The following is a 15,270-nucleotide window of genomic DNA, read 5'->3' as shown; positions in this document are numbered from 1 at the left end:
TCATCTCAGATTGTGTTTAAACAATAAGAAATATATGTATGTCATTCATATGTATATAGATGTGTGTATATATATTTATCTCTCTCTACAGAGGGCCATTACCTATATTGTGAGGATGATGGGAAAACTAAAGATCATATTTTTAAAGTTAACTCATAGTACGCTTGGTCCATTATACATGTGACTTTTATTATTGCACTTTGATTAAATGCCATGAATGGAATTAACTATTGTTAAAAGTATCATTATAACCAGGGGTGCCTGGGCATCTCGGTCAGTTGGGCGTCTAACTCTTGATTTTGGCTTAGGTCACGATCTCAGGGTTGTGGGACTGAGCCCCGTCATTGGGCTCTGCGCTGGCCATGGAGCCTGCCTGAGATTCTCTCTCCCTCTCCCTTTGTCCCTTCTACTCTTGTACATGCTCTCTCTAAAAAACAAAAAATTAAAAATTAAAATAAAGAATCATTAGAACCATATTTTAAAAAATCAATCTTTTCCTTCTGCTAGACATTGTCTTTTTGCGAGACGGATACCTGCCTGCTGTTCGTTGAAACCCAGATCATGTAAAGTACCTGTATGCAGTATTTACCTAGAGATCGACACTTTTGAATAATCACAAGGAAGTGTGAAAATAGGAGTTAATTACTGATATTATGTATATCCAAATCTATTTTATTTTTATTGGACTGCATGTCTGTGGTTCAAGTATTACCTTTTTGGGCCAACTGTTTAATGCCTGATAAAGCAGGGCACATAACTCAGAAGCAAAACATTCCGTGAAGAATCATCATGAAAGAAAAGACAGGAGGAAAAGCTATTTCTGAAAGCCTACTCTATTACTAAAGTACATATTCATATCCTAAAACAGGCATACAGCCAGAATGAGATCTGCTCAGATCAATGAATTTCAAGGTAATAAAATCTGTATATTATAACCAGCAGATCAAGTCTTTTTTTCAATGCATCTACATGTTCTTTTCACCTATAGAAAGAACCAAAGTAGGGCACTGGACCTCAAGTATTTAATAAATATGCAAGGTTCAATTATTTACAAAATAACCTGACAAGACGCAGAACTTAAAACATAGTTATGTTAGGTATCTCAGCATATGACTCAGTTCAGTGCCCCACACTTGAAAGAATCTACACAGCATAAAACCAAGGTTGGCCACCCTTAACATTTGCCTGAGATAACATCACAACACTCCTCTCCCTGATGTTTGAGTCTGCCATAGATTTAGACTCATTTTGTTCCCGCCGGACCTTCTTTCTGCTGCCATTCCACCTCTGGATACTGGGTTCAGAATACTACATACCACTTGTGAAAGTCCATGTATTCTTTGTTTTGTGTCTTAAGATTTATTGAGCTTCTTGGATCCGTGGGTTTTTATTGTTTTCATCAAATTTGGAAACATTTTGGCCATTAGCTTTTCAAATTTTTTGAAGGGTTGCGTTGCTTAAAATACAGGTTTGCAACAATTTTTCAAGAATGTTACAGTGTTTAGGTGGTCATCCTTTCAATATTAGGCCCAATCACAACAGTAATGGATTTCTGGTTTCTTCCTTTTTTCTAGGAGGCAGAAATCAGTGGTTACAGAAGCATATGCCATCCTATCAAGCTGCCCATCTTCAACTTCCACTTCTGGAGACGATGAAGTAACAAGAACTGATTTAACCCTCTACCTAAAACACAAAAAAACTATACAAAACAAGTGAAAAAAAATGGTTCAAGATACTGGAAATAAGCAACAAAGGATCGGCTGTCACTTAAATGTATACCTGAACAAAACTCAAAAATATTTATAAAACTACAAATATATCCAATACCCAATGATGCAAAAGTCACATTGTCTAGGATCCAATAAAATACACCCAGGCATGTGAAGAAGCAGGAAAATATGACCTACAACAGGAGAAACATCCATCAACCGAAATTAACCCTGAATTGACAGATGAAAGAAATTCATAGAAATGGTTACTGAAAGTTAGTATAATTATATCCAATATATGCTCAAGAAGCTGGAGGTATTGGGCATGTTAAGTAAAGATGGAAGATATTTTAAAAGGCCCAAGCTGAACATTTAGAAATAAAAGCTATAACGTCTGAAATGAAAACTATACTAGATGGGATTAATGGCAGATTACACATTGCAGAAGAAAAAACTGGTGAACTTAAATACAAGCAATAAAACTACCCAAAATGAAATGCAGAGAAAAAGACTGGGAAAAAAAAAACAGAACATTAGTGAGCTTTATGACACCTTAAGAGGCCTAATATTCATGTTAACCACAGTCCCCTAAAGGGATGTGGTGACAGAAAAAAAATTTGAAAAGCTAATGGCCAAAATGTTTCCAAATTTGATGAAAACCATAAAAACCCACGGATCCAAGAAGCTCAATAAATCTTAAGACACAAAACATGAATAAAAGTGAACTAAGGCCCGTCGTTATCAAACTGCTTAAAACCAACAATAAAGAGAAAAATCTTAAAGGCAGCCCAAGAGACACATTACATAGAAAACAAAGGCCACTGACCACAGATTTGCATCAGAGACAATACAAGCTAGAAGACGGTGCACAAAATGCAAAAACAAATTTGCTAACCTGGAATTATTTGCTCAGCAAAACTATCTTTCAAAAACAAAGGTGACCCAAAGACAAATTCATAGTAGAAATTCATAGGAACAGAAAGGCAAATTTATAGAGACAGAAAGTATAAGAAAGGCATGTGAGGAGGGGGAAAGTGGGGGGAGTTAATAGGTATAGAGTTTGTTTGGGATGATAAAAAAAAAAATTCTGGAAGAGGGTGGTGGGGATGTTTACATAAAATTATGAATATGCTTAAGATCACTGAGTTGTACACTTAAAAAAAGGTTAAAATTTTATGTTAGGTATATTTTACCACAATAAAAAAAGAATTAAAAAAAAGAAGTACACTAGTTCTCTATGCGCATGAATAATGTGCATAGAGACAAGACAATGCCCAGCGAAAAAAGGCAGTTTCAGAACATGTGCTTCAGAATAATGCCATTTATATTAATTGAATAGCACATAAAAGCACTACTTTGTTATTTATATATATAGAATAGTGACAGAAGGCATATTAGTGGTTCCCTGGGGATGAAGGGATATGGGTGAGAAAAGTTTGATTATAAACTTAACCTATGGTAGTAGTTGTCCCTTAGAAAGGGAAGGAAGACAATGTAATCAGAGATGGACATGCCAACAAGAAGGCCAGACCTTGCCATAGAACAAAGCACAAGTTTGGGAGTCCTGGTGCCTTATCAGGCTCATACGGCCACTCTTGCTTGCCTCACCTTTTAACTCACCTCCATCCTACCACTGCAAGGGATTTCTCCTATGTGGGCCCCCATTTGATCCCTCTGCCTGTCAGGCATCCATACAGCCTGCTATATAAGTGGCAGCAGCCAGAATTTACCAGGCAGAACACCTAAAGCACAGAGCTGGGGCAGAGGCCAGAACTGAAAGAAATACTTGAGTACTTCTCTAAGTCATCTAGCTGTCTTCTGTGTGGAGTACTCTACCCCTGGGAGTGTAGGAAGACTTTCCAATGATGACCAGGCAGAGACAGTTTTTAAAAGGTATCAATTCACAGGGACACCTGGGTGGTTCAGTCGGTTAAGGGTCCGACTCTTGATTTCAGCCCAGGTCATGATCTCGTGGTTTGTGGGATCAAGTCCTGCATCGGGCTCTGGGCAGAAGCCCAGAGCGTGCTTGGAATTCTCTCTCTCTGCCTCTCCCCTGCATGTGCACATGCTCTCGAAAGAAAGAAAGAAAGAAAGAAAGAAAGAAAGAAAGAAAGAAAGAAGAAAAAAAACTATCAATTTCCAGACCCTCAACTTCCATGTAAACTCGTCTCTAAAAATCATCAGCCCGAGAATCTGCCTGAGGTACAATACCTCACTTCATCTCTTTTTCAAATATTTCTTTTCCTACTTTATTTAAAAAAAATGGTATTTATAGACCATATAATCCAGCCATTCATTCCAATTCTAGACATATGCCCATGAGAAAAGAAAATATATCTATACAAAGACTTATACATGATTGCCAAGAAGTTTTATTCATAATAGCCCCAGACTGGAAACAACCTCAATGTCCATCAACAGAGGAACACATAAATAAACTGTGGTAGATCCACATAATGGAATACCACTCAGCAATAAAAAGAAATGAACTACTGATACACACAATACACACTATCAATAATTTTGCCAAATGAAAGAAGCCAGACCAGTCCCCGCCCCCACAAAAAAAGAGTACATACTGTATGATTCCATTCCTATAAAACTCTAGAAAACGCAAACTAATCAACAGTGACAGCCAACAAATCAGTAGTTGCTTGGGATGGATGGGTAGGAGTGAGGAACTGCGAAGCATACAGAAACACTTGGGGGTAACGGATATGGTCTCCATCTCACTTGTGGTGATGGTTTCCTGAGTGTCAAAACTCATCAAATTGTACACTTTTAATATTAACGTGTACAATTTATTGTGTGTCAGTTATGCCTCAATAAAACCATTTTTTAAAGGTGAAAATAAAGACATGAAAAAGAGGAAAGAATAAATCAAAAGCAAACCTCTACTATAGGAAATGTTAAAAGAAGTTCTCTAAGCGAAAGGAAAATACCAATTACAAGGCAAGATCTGCTCAAGGAGTATGTAGATTTTTTTCTCATTGATGTCAATTTTCATTTTTTTATTTTCAGGTTTGGATCCATAATACTGCTACCTAGGTAACTGACATCACACTGAACATACATTCAGTCAGAAAGTTTTCTCCTCACTGTTCCTTCTGACATGTTTGCCACTTAATATACAGTGTCAATATACAATCTGGGGTGGTAGAGAAAAAGTATGAAGCTCCTAACACACCGGCTAAAAGAAAATCAGATGAGGGATGTTTGGAAAATATCAGGGTGCGTGGGTGGCTCAGTCAGTTGAGCATCCAACTTCAGCTCAGGTCATGATCTCCTGGGTTGTGGGTGTGAGCCCCTCACTGGGCTCTGTGCTGAAGGCTCAAAGCTTGGAGCCTATTTCAGATTCTGTTTCCCTCTCTCTCTGCCCCTTCCCTACTTGCACTCTGTCTCTCTCTGTCTCTCTCTCAAGAAATAAACATTAAAAAATTTTTTAAAAGATGTTTGTAAAATATCATATGAAATGTTTCCTTCCATCCTAAGTATGGTTTTGTTACATCTTGACATTCAATTGTCCACCCTATGAACACATCAGATTTAATTAATCGTTTAACCTTGCAGATTCAGAAACACTCCACGTATACTCTTTATGTCAAAGAATGTTTACCTGCATTTCAAATTTCCATGAATCTCACCTACTGAACCCAACAGTAACATGAATTAAAGAACTACATCCGGGGTGCCTGGGTGGCTCAGTAGGCAAGCGTCTGACTTCAGCTCAGGTCATGATCTCACGGTTCTTGAGTACAGGCCTTGCATCGGGCTCTGTGCTGACAGTTCAGAGCCTAGAGCCTGCTTCAGATTCTGTGTCTCCCTCTCTCTCTCTGCTCCTACCCCACTCATACTCTGTCTCTCTCTCAAAAATAAACAAACATTAAAAAAAATTTTAACAAAAAAACCAAAGAACTACATCCAAATTATATCCTCTCCCACTCTCTGCAAATCATCTATTTTTTCCCTCACATAGTTTTTTACAGGCTGTAAATAACTTACATATGCTATTGCTGAAAAACATAACAAAAGGTACAATATTTTTAGACGTCAGTTCTAGGCAATTCACCCTATAAATAATATAGTGCAGGTGCCCAAAAAACATATGCACAAAGATATTCTCTGCACTAATATTTTTTATACACTACAAATAATTCAAATATCCATCAAAGGAGGATTGATTAAATAAATTATGCACAACCACACTGGGAATGCAAACTGGTGCAGCCACTCTGGAAAACACTATTGAGGTTCCTCAAAAAAATTAAAAATAGAACTACCTTACAGCCCAGCAATTGCACTACTGATGTTTATCCAAGGGATACAGGTAAGCTGTTTCAAAGGGGCACATGCACCCCAATATTTATAGCAGCACGATCAACAATAGCCAAAGTATGGAAAGAGCCCAAATGTCGATCAATGGATGAATGGATAAAGAAGATAAAGATGAATGGATAAAGAAGATGTAATGCAATGGAGTATTACTTGGCAATCAAAAAGAATGCAATCTTGCCATTAGCAACTATGTGGATGGAACTAGAGGGTATATGTTAAGCGAAATTAGTCCATCAGAGAAAGACAAATATCATATGAAATATCATATGACTTCACTCATATGAGGACTTTAAGACACAAAACAGATGAACATAAGGGAAGGGAAGCAAAAATAATATAAAGACAGGGAGAGGGACAAAAACATAAGAGTATCTTAAATATGAAGAACAAACAGAGGGTTACTGGAGGGGTTGTGGGAGTGGGGATGAGCTAAATGGGTAAGGGACATTAAGGAATTCATTATTGAAATCATTGTTGCACTATATGCTAACTAACGTGGATGTAAATTAAAAAATAAACTAAATAAAAATTTTAAAAAGAAAGAAACCAAAGAAACATGAGAGCCAAAAACACTACATCAATATTGATTATATCCAGGGGGAAAAAGTCCTAGAAAAATGAAAAAGAAACCGAAAAAGGATATTAAAAAAATTAAATATGGACCATATGTTAAATAATATGTCAGTATCAAATTTCTTGAATGTGATGATAAAAAAAGTTATGTACAGTCACATTGTATAAACGTTATATAAATCTACATACACTGATACAGAAAGATATCCACAAGATGTTAAAGGGAAAAGTGGGGTTAAATAGCAGCTTGTACAGTATTTGGCTACTTGTAAGAAAGAAAAAAAGTGTTACCCTATACCTTCTAGTTGTACATTCACATGAAAAGATCATCAATTTGTTTATAGCGGCTATTAGGGGGATCTGAGGATCCACAGAGACATTTTTTTCCTTCAAACAAATCAATATTTTTGTTAACATGCACTATTTTTTATTTATTTATTTATTTATTTATTTACTTACTTACTTACTTATTTTGAGAGAGAGAAAGCACAAGTCGGGGAGAGGGACAGAGGTCACGATCTCATGGTTTGTGAGTTCAAGCCCTCATCATCAGGCTCTGCAGTTGCAAGGCCTGTTTGGGATTCTCTCTCCCTCTCTGCCCCTCCGCCCACCTTGCCTCACACAAGTGCACAAGCACGTTCTGTCTCTCAAAATAAATAAATAAACTTAAGAAAAAAAGAAATGTAGAAAATACGGAATATTTGGGGTGCCTGGGTGGCTCAGTCGGTTAAGCGTTCGACTTCGACTCAGGTCATGATCTCACGTTTCGTGAGTTCAAGCCCCGCGTCAGGCTCTGTGCTGACAGCTGAGGGCCTGGAGCCTGCTTCGAATTCTGTGTCTCCCTCTCTCCCCCTCTCTCTCTGCCCCTCCCCTAGTTGCTCTCTCTTTCTCAAAAATAAATAAACAATAAAAAAATTTTTTTAAAGCACATCCTTATGGAAAAACAGTCTCAATTAAAATATGATGAACTATAAAGTCATTTATCATTCTCTGCCCCATATTCTTTCCCCACATGAGAAGGGAGGTACAATTGTTACAAAATTACTATTCATTCTAAAATGTTTAGTTAGATTAAGCAAACCAGTTTTCCCACAGGCACATCAAAACAAATCATTAAAACTGGTTTCAAACACAAGGAAAAAGAACAGTTGTCATAAATCTACTTAAAGAAATGAAGCAAGCTTATGATCATTACTCGCCCTAATATAAAATCCCACAATTAAAAGATTAGCTTCTAGAAAGTGTTTCTCATAAACCAGAGAAATTATAGTCCTGTCTTCCAGTGATTCTAGAGAGAATTTTTTTCTCCAGATAAGCAAACCCCCATGCTTATATGGCTAAAAATAAAGGCAACACAATTACAACTGAAAAATAATTGCAAGGAGCTTAAAAATAATTACTACTGGTTCTATATACCTAAAATTAAGAAAAGACTGGTATCACAATTAACCAGGGTAAGAAGGATCACATGGGAATCAACACACCTTAATAGAAAGTTTAACCTTTTACTTGGATGGGGCTATAGTTTTGTAGTTTTCCCCAGAAAATTAGGACACTTAACAGCTATTTAGAGAGAAAGAACTTTGAATTGCATTATAAAAGGATAAGACTGTTTCATCAGATAATTAATTTAATTTACTATGTGCACCTGTTAATTAAAAGATGCTTTTATGTTAGGAAAAAATAGAATAAACCACAACGCCCCATGCTTAAATCTCTAATAACAAACATAAAACTACACTGTGGGAAGGCTTGCTATTAGCCTTCTGTACAATTCACAAATGTTTTTTGAGTGTACCATACTGCTCTAGGCTTTGGAGCTCCATGGCAAAGACAAGAACTCTGTTCTCCTGGAGCTTACATTCTACCATATAAATAAGATACAAAGTGAATAGAAGTGAGGGGCGCCTGGGTGGCGCAGTCGGTTGAGCGTCCGACTTCAGCCAGGTCACGATCTTGCGGTCCGTGAGTTCGAGCCCCGCGTCAGGCTCTGGGCTGATGGCTCAGAGCCTGGAGCCTGTTTCCGATTCTGTGTCTCCCTCTCTCTCGGCCCCTCCCCCGTTCATGCTCTGTCTCTCTCTGTCCCAAAAATAAATAAACGTTGGAAAAAAAAACTTTAAAAAAATAAAATAAAATAAAATAAAATAAAATAAAATAAAATAAAATAAAATAAAATAAAATAAAATAAAATAAAAAAAACAAAGTGAATAGAAGTGAAAGGCTTCTTGGAGACAGGACATTTGAGTAACCTGAATGACAGGAAAGAGACAGCCGTGTAACAATCTGGGAACAGAGCTGCCCAGGTAAAGACATTACAAAGTATAAGAGTACAATAAAAAAAATTTTAATGGTTTATCTCTAAATCAATTTCTTTTAATAAAATGCATTATATGTGATTCCTATGTGCACGAATTTGAAAACCACCAACTGAAAAAACCCTAAGTGGCAAGTAAATGGCATGAAGTGATCAGCACAGAATTAAAATTGAGAATAACACTGGGGCTGTTCAGTTGGTGGAGCATGAGGCTCTTGATCTCGGGGTTGTGAGTTCAAGCCCCACACTGAGTATAGAGCTTACTTTAAAAAAATGAGAATAACATTAGCTCATGATAATGATCAAACTATTGATGCTAACTATATTGTATGTACTATGCTAAATTCTAAATTATATAGTCTCATTTTCAGCCTGAAGATACACTGTGAGATATCCACACCATTTAGAATCAACAAGATTTAAAGATTAAATTTAATATTTAATTATTAATATATAATATATGGCTATTAATATGCAATTATTAATAAATATTTCTTTATTTAAAGATTAAAGTGGTTGAATAAAGATATTCAGTCTTACCCTTGAATAATACAGAATTTAAAAGACCGAGCTAGTATTTCACTGATCAGATTCCAAGAAAAAAAGTTAAACTCATAATATCTGAGGTGGCAAGGGCATGAGTGAAGAGATGCTCTCATTCAATGTAGCTGTGCCATATACTGGTTCAGACCTTTTTTGATAGCAAATTGTCACTAGCTACCAAAATTTATGAAGGGCATATTCTATGAATTGGCTACAGAGAGACTCCCATACAATAGCACAAAATTACATATAAAGATGTGCATTATGTATTGTCTTATGGTAGCAAAAACATTGGAAATAGTCCAAATATCCATCAATAAAGGGTTAAATAAACCATGAAATATCTACAATATGGAATATTATACAGTGCTTAAAAAGGTAATGATGGTGGGCACCTGAGTGTCTCAGTCGGTTAAGTATCCGATTCTTGGTTGATTTCCACTCAGGTCATGATCTCATGGTCATAGAGCTCCACATCAGGCTCCTTCCTGGGCATGGAACCTGCTAAAGATTCTCTCTTTCTCTTCCTCTGCCCTTCCCCCTCTCACACTCTCTCTCTCTCTCTCTCTCTCAAAAAAAAAAAAAAAAAAAGGTAATGATGTAATTTCATGCACGTTGAAATGAAACCTTGTCCAACATAAGTACATGAATTACTTTAGAAAAACTTTTAAAAAGGTCTTTAAAGGGGTGCCTACCTGGCTCAGTCTGAGGAATGTGTGACTCTTCATCTCGGTGTCATGAGTTCGAGCCCCACGCTGAGTACAGCAATTAAGTAAATAAAACTGTTTTAGGGGCACCAGTGGTTTAAGCATTAAACTTCAGCTCAGGTCATGATCTCATGGTTCACGAGTTCGAGCCCTGCGTTGGGCTCATGCTGACAGATCAGAGCCTGGAGGCTGCTTTGGGTTCCGTGTCTCCCTCTCTCTCTGCCCCTCTCCTGTTCACAGTCTGTCTGTCTCTCTCTCTCTCTCTCTCTCTCTCTCTCTCTCAAAAATAAAATAAACACTGGGAATGTAAGCTGGTGCAGCCACTCTGGAAAACAGTATGGAGGTTCCTCAAAAAACTAAAAATAGAACTACCCTACGACCCAGCAATTGCACTACCAGGCATTTATCCAAGGGATACAGGTGTGCTATTTAGAAAGGACACATGTACCCCAATGTTTACAGCAGCACTATCAACAATAGCCAAAGTATAGAAAGAGTCCAAATGTCCATCGATGGATGAATGGATAAAGAAGATGTGGTGTATATATACAATGGAGTATGACTCGGCAATCAAAAAGAATGAAATCTTGCCATTTGCAGCTACGTGGATGGAACTGGAGGGTGTTATACTAAGTGAAATTAGTCAGAGAAAGACAAAAATCATATGACGTCACTCATATGAGGACTTTAAGAGATAAAACAGATGAACTAAGGGAAGGGAAACAAAAATAATATAAAAACAGGGAGGGGGACAAAACAGAAGAGACTCATAAATACGGAGAACAAACTGAGGGTTACTAGAGGGGTTGTGGGAGGGGGGATGGGCTAAATGGGTAAGGGGCACTAAGGAATCTACTCCTGAAATCATTGTTGCACTATATGCTAACTAATTTGGATGTAAATTTTAAAAAATAAAAGAAAAAAATAAAATAAAAAATAAATAAACATTAAAAAAATTTTTTTAAAAACCTTTTTTAAAAAATGTCTTGGGGGGCGCCTGGGTGGCTCAGTTGGCTAAGCGTCCAACTTCGGCTCAGGTCACGATCTCACAGCCCGTGAGTTCGAGCCCCGCGTCAGGCTCTGGGCTGATGGCTCAGAGCCTGGAGGCTGCTTCCGATTCTGTGTCTCCCTCTCTCTCTGCCCCTCTCCCGTTCATGCTCTGTCTCTCTCTGTCTCAAAAATAAATAAACGTTAAAAAAAAAAAATTAAAAAAAAAATTAAAAAAAAAATAAAAATAAAAAAATGTCTTGGGGCACCTGGGTGACTCAGTCGGTTAAGCAGTCTGACTTCAGCTCAGGTCATGATCTCTCAGTTCATGAGTTCAAGCCCCACATCAGGCTTTCTGCTGTCAGCACAGAGCCTGCTTCTGATCCTCTGTCTCCCTCTCTCTTCCCCTCTTTTTCCCATGCTCTCTCTCAAAAATAAATAAGCATTTAAAAATAAATAAATAAAATCAAATAAAAAATGTCTTTAGAAAATGACAATGCAGGGGCGCCTGGGTGGCGCAGTCGGTTAAGCGTCCGACTTCAGCCAGGTCACGATCTCCCGGTCCGTGAGTTCGAGCCCCGCGTCGGGCTCTGGGCTGATGGCTCAGAGCCTGGAGCCTGTTTCCGATTCTGTGTCTCCCTCTCTCTCTGCCCCTCCCCCGTTCATGCTCTGTCTCTCTCTGTCCCAAAAATAAAATAAACGTTGAAAAAAAAAAAAAAGAAAATGACAATGCGTTTGAGTTTATCTATAGCTTGGAGTTGGGATATCTTTCCAGTGCTTTTCACATCAGAAAACACAGAAATGTCCCAAATATTGAGCTAAATATTATGACATTCCTTAAAATGAAATTCCATTCACATTACAATTAAGAGAAAGTCATAATACAAAACTAGTATATATAAGGTGTCTTCCTTTTTTTTTAATGTTTATTTTGAGAGAGAGAGAGTGAGTAGGCGTGCACAGGGAAGGGGCAGAGAGAGAATCCCAAGCAGGCTCCACACTGTCAGCGGAAAAATGAGATGCAGGTGATCCCACAAATAATGAGATCATGCATGACCTGAGCCAAAATCAAGAGTTGGAAGACCGATCAACTGAGCCACCCAAGCGCCCCTAATTAGGGTATCTTTAAATTTTTTTTTTTTTTTTAACGTTTATTTATTTTTGAGACAGAGAGAGACAGAGCATGAATGGGGGAGGGTCAGAGAGAGGGAGACACAGAATCGGAAACAGGCTCCAGGCTCTGAGCCGTCAGCACAGAGACCGACGCGGGGCTCGAACTCACGGAGTGTGAGATCGTGACCTGAGCCGAAGTCGGCCGCTTAACCGACTGAGCCACCCAGGCGCCCCAGGGTATCTTTAAACTATACTTCAATGACGTTCCATCATGTAAGATAAAATCTTATGTGGTTTGCAAAGGCTTCCAGGATTGAATCCTAAGCTTCTCAAAGTTTAATATTCATGCAACTTGGGGCACCTGGGTGGCTCAGTCAGTTAAGCATCTGACTCTTGATTTCTGCTCAAGTCATGATCTCCCGGTTCAAGAGACTGAGCCCTGCTATCAGGCTCTGTGCTGAGAGGTTGGAGCCTGCATGGGAATCTCTCTCCCTCTCCGTCCCTCCCCAACTCATGCTTGCACATGCGTGCATGTGCGTGATCTCTCTCAAAATAAATAAATAAACTTTATTTTTAATAAATAAACTTAAAAAAATATGTATGCACTCACCTGGAGTTCCTATTAAAGTGTAGGTTCAGATCCAGGGATCTGTGATGGGGCCTGAGAGTCCCATTTTCCAAAAATTCACAGACCGCACCAAGGAGCAAGGATCTAGCCCTCATCCACACCTCTCTACACCTTGCACTTTAATTTAGTGAATTACTGCTCTTCCACATATACCATGTTCTTCACACCTCCGTCTCTTTTTTAATTCTTCATCAAAAGTGGTTTTCCCCTCACCTCCTCCACTTCAAAAACTTCTACTCTTTATTTTTAGTCCAAATGTCACAAATATTTCAAGGACATGGAGATGTTGGTTCTTTTGGATTCCAAGATGCCTATGCACTTATGTTCAACTTATCACATTTGTTATTTACATGTCCATCTCCCTATGAGACTATGAGTGTGAATATAGAAAATTTCTATCTTAGAGGCGCCAGGGTGGCTCAGTCGGTTGAGCGTCTGACTTTGGCTCAGGTCATGATCTCACGGTTTGGGAGTTCGAGCACTGCGTCCGGCTCTGTGCTGACAGCTCAGAACCTGGAGCTTGCTCCTGATTCTGTGTCTCCCTCTCTCTCTCTGTCCCTCCCCCACTCATGCTTTGTCTCTCTCTGTCTCAGAAATAAACATTAAAAAAATAAAAAAAATAAAAAAAGAAAGAAAATTTCTATCTTCAGCACACAGATGTTCAATAGATGTTTTCTGAGTCCAAGTCATTAAGGTATCAAGTCTCTGCCACCACCTCTGAAATCATGGCTATCACAATCACTTTTATTCTGTAGCACTTTCTTTGAAGTATTTACAGTACTCAGCAAAAAAACACTGCCAGATTATTGAAGGTAATCTCTAAAATATAAGACAATACTCATCTTCAAAATTAAAGCAAAATGTAACACTATTTGATGAGATGTTTACATTAATGGTGGAAAACAAGTCACATTAATTTCACTCTATTTTGGAGTAAAAAGGACAAAACAAAGATTGTACCCTTTGGTATTCTTTTTCTTTAAGTGCTTGAAGCAAAATAAGAATAACATAAAATTTCTAATATACCTAATAGTCCTAAATAATTTGAACTTTTACTACATTTTAAAAACAAATGACAGGGGTGCCTGGGTGGCTTAGTTGATTAAGCATCCGACTCTTGATTTCGGCTCAGGTCATGATCTCACAGTTTGTGGGATGGAACTCTGAGTCGTCAGTGCAGAACTTGCTTGGGATTCTCTCTCTGCCCCTTCCCAACTCATGCGTGTGTGCACATACTCTCTTTCTCTCTCTCAAAATAAATAAACTTTAAAAAAGAAAACAAATGACAAAATAGTATCTTAAATCAATGCTTACACAGGCAGCCCTCTCTTTACCACTCACCTTCCTCATCGATCCATTTCATGGTGAAAAGCTGTTCATTGTCAAAAGAACACATGTCTCGAACCTCACTGCAAAGGCCCTCAAAGGAGATTGAAGGTTCAAAATGTGTTATCATGATATCCCTGAAAAAAAAAAAAAAAGGAGTTTTAAGTCTGACAATGACCAAAACTAATGATACTCTACATAACACTAAGTGCCTGAAAATCAGATGAACATCAGTTATTTTGTGAGTGCCTCAACATGCATTGCTTCCGGTAAACTATCTCCATAAAGTAAAAACAAAAAATCCATATTAAATAATGCTTAAAAGTAAAAATAGTGGGGGCGCCTTGGTGGCTCAGTTGGTTGGGCGTCTGACTTTTGGTGTCAGCTCAGGTCATGATCTCACGGTTTGTGAGTTCAAGCCCCACATCAGGCTCTGTGCTGACAGCATGGAGCCTGCTTGGGATTTCTCTCTTTGGGATTTTCCTTCTCTCTCTGCCCCTCTCATGCTTTTTCTCTCTCAAAATAAATAACTTAGTAGAAAAAAAAGTAAAAATAGTGGATTTGTGAGAAACTTTCATTCAATCTCCCTTCTCATTCAGGTAGGCCACCCTAACTGCTCTGATGGTTGTCCCACTTTGGCTTTAATTTTGTTATCAAAAGCTCACTCTTTTGTGAGGCACTGCACTCCACAGATGAACAGCTCTATTATTGATGAACTTCTGCCTTATATTTAACTGAAATCTGTTCCAATCACAGGTTGCAGATCTCCCCTCCCCCAAAAGTCCACCCTTCATCTAAGAAACAGCTCTTCAATAATTCGACCAAGATCTGTCAAGTCCTCTTCCCCAGCCCTCACTTCCACAAATTAACCACCCATAAGACCATCACCCATTCTTCATGTGGCATGATTTTTAGACCTCACACCTTCATTTTCACCATTTCCCAAAGAATTCACATTTGCCAAAATTGGGTTTAAAATAAGACTAATATTTTAGGTAGATACCCAAAGAATATAGGAACAGACATAAATGTGTA

General features: G+C 38.2%; 1 protein-coding gene across 1 annotated transcript in view; it reads right to left on the bottom strand.

The window, feature by feature from the left end:
* The window catches only part of PRKCI (protein kinase C iota), a 73,223-nt gene that overhangs the window by 42,526 nt on the left and 15,427 nt on the right, over positions 1 to 15,270 (bottom strand). Inside the window, exon 2 of the mRNA XM_025912959.2 lies at positions 14,251 to 14,372. Within this exon, the coding sequence (XP_025768744.1) occupies positions 14,251 to 14,372 (122 nt within the window). The remainder of the gene's footprint in view (positions 1 to 14,250; positions 14,373 to 15,270) is intronic.

Source organism: Puma concolor, chromosome C2, assembly GCF_028749965.1.
Source record: "Puma concolor isolate L17-30 chromosome C2, mPumCon1.1.hap2, whole genome shotgun sequence".
In the NCBI taxonomy this organism is placed as follows: Eukaryota; Metazoa; Chordata; class Mammalia; order Carnivora; family Felidae; genus Puma; species Puma concolor.
Note: the sequence above shows the minus strand (reverse complement) of the source record. Positions and strands in the feature narration are given on the sequence as shown.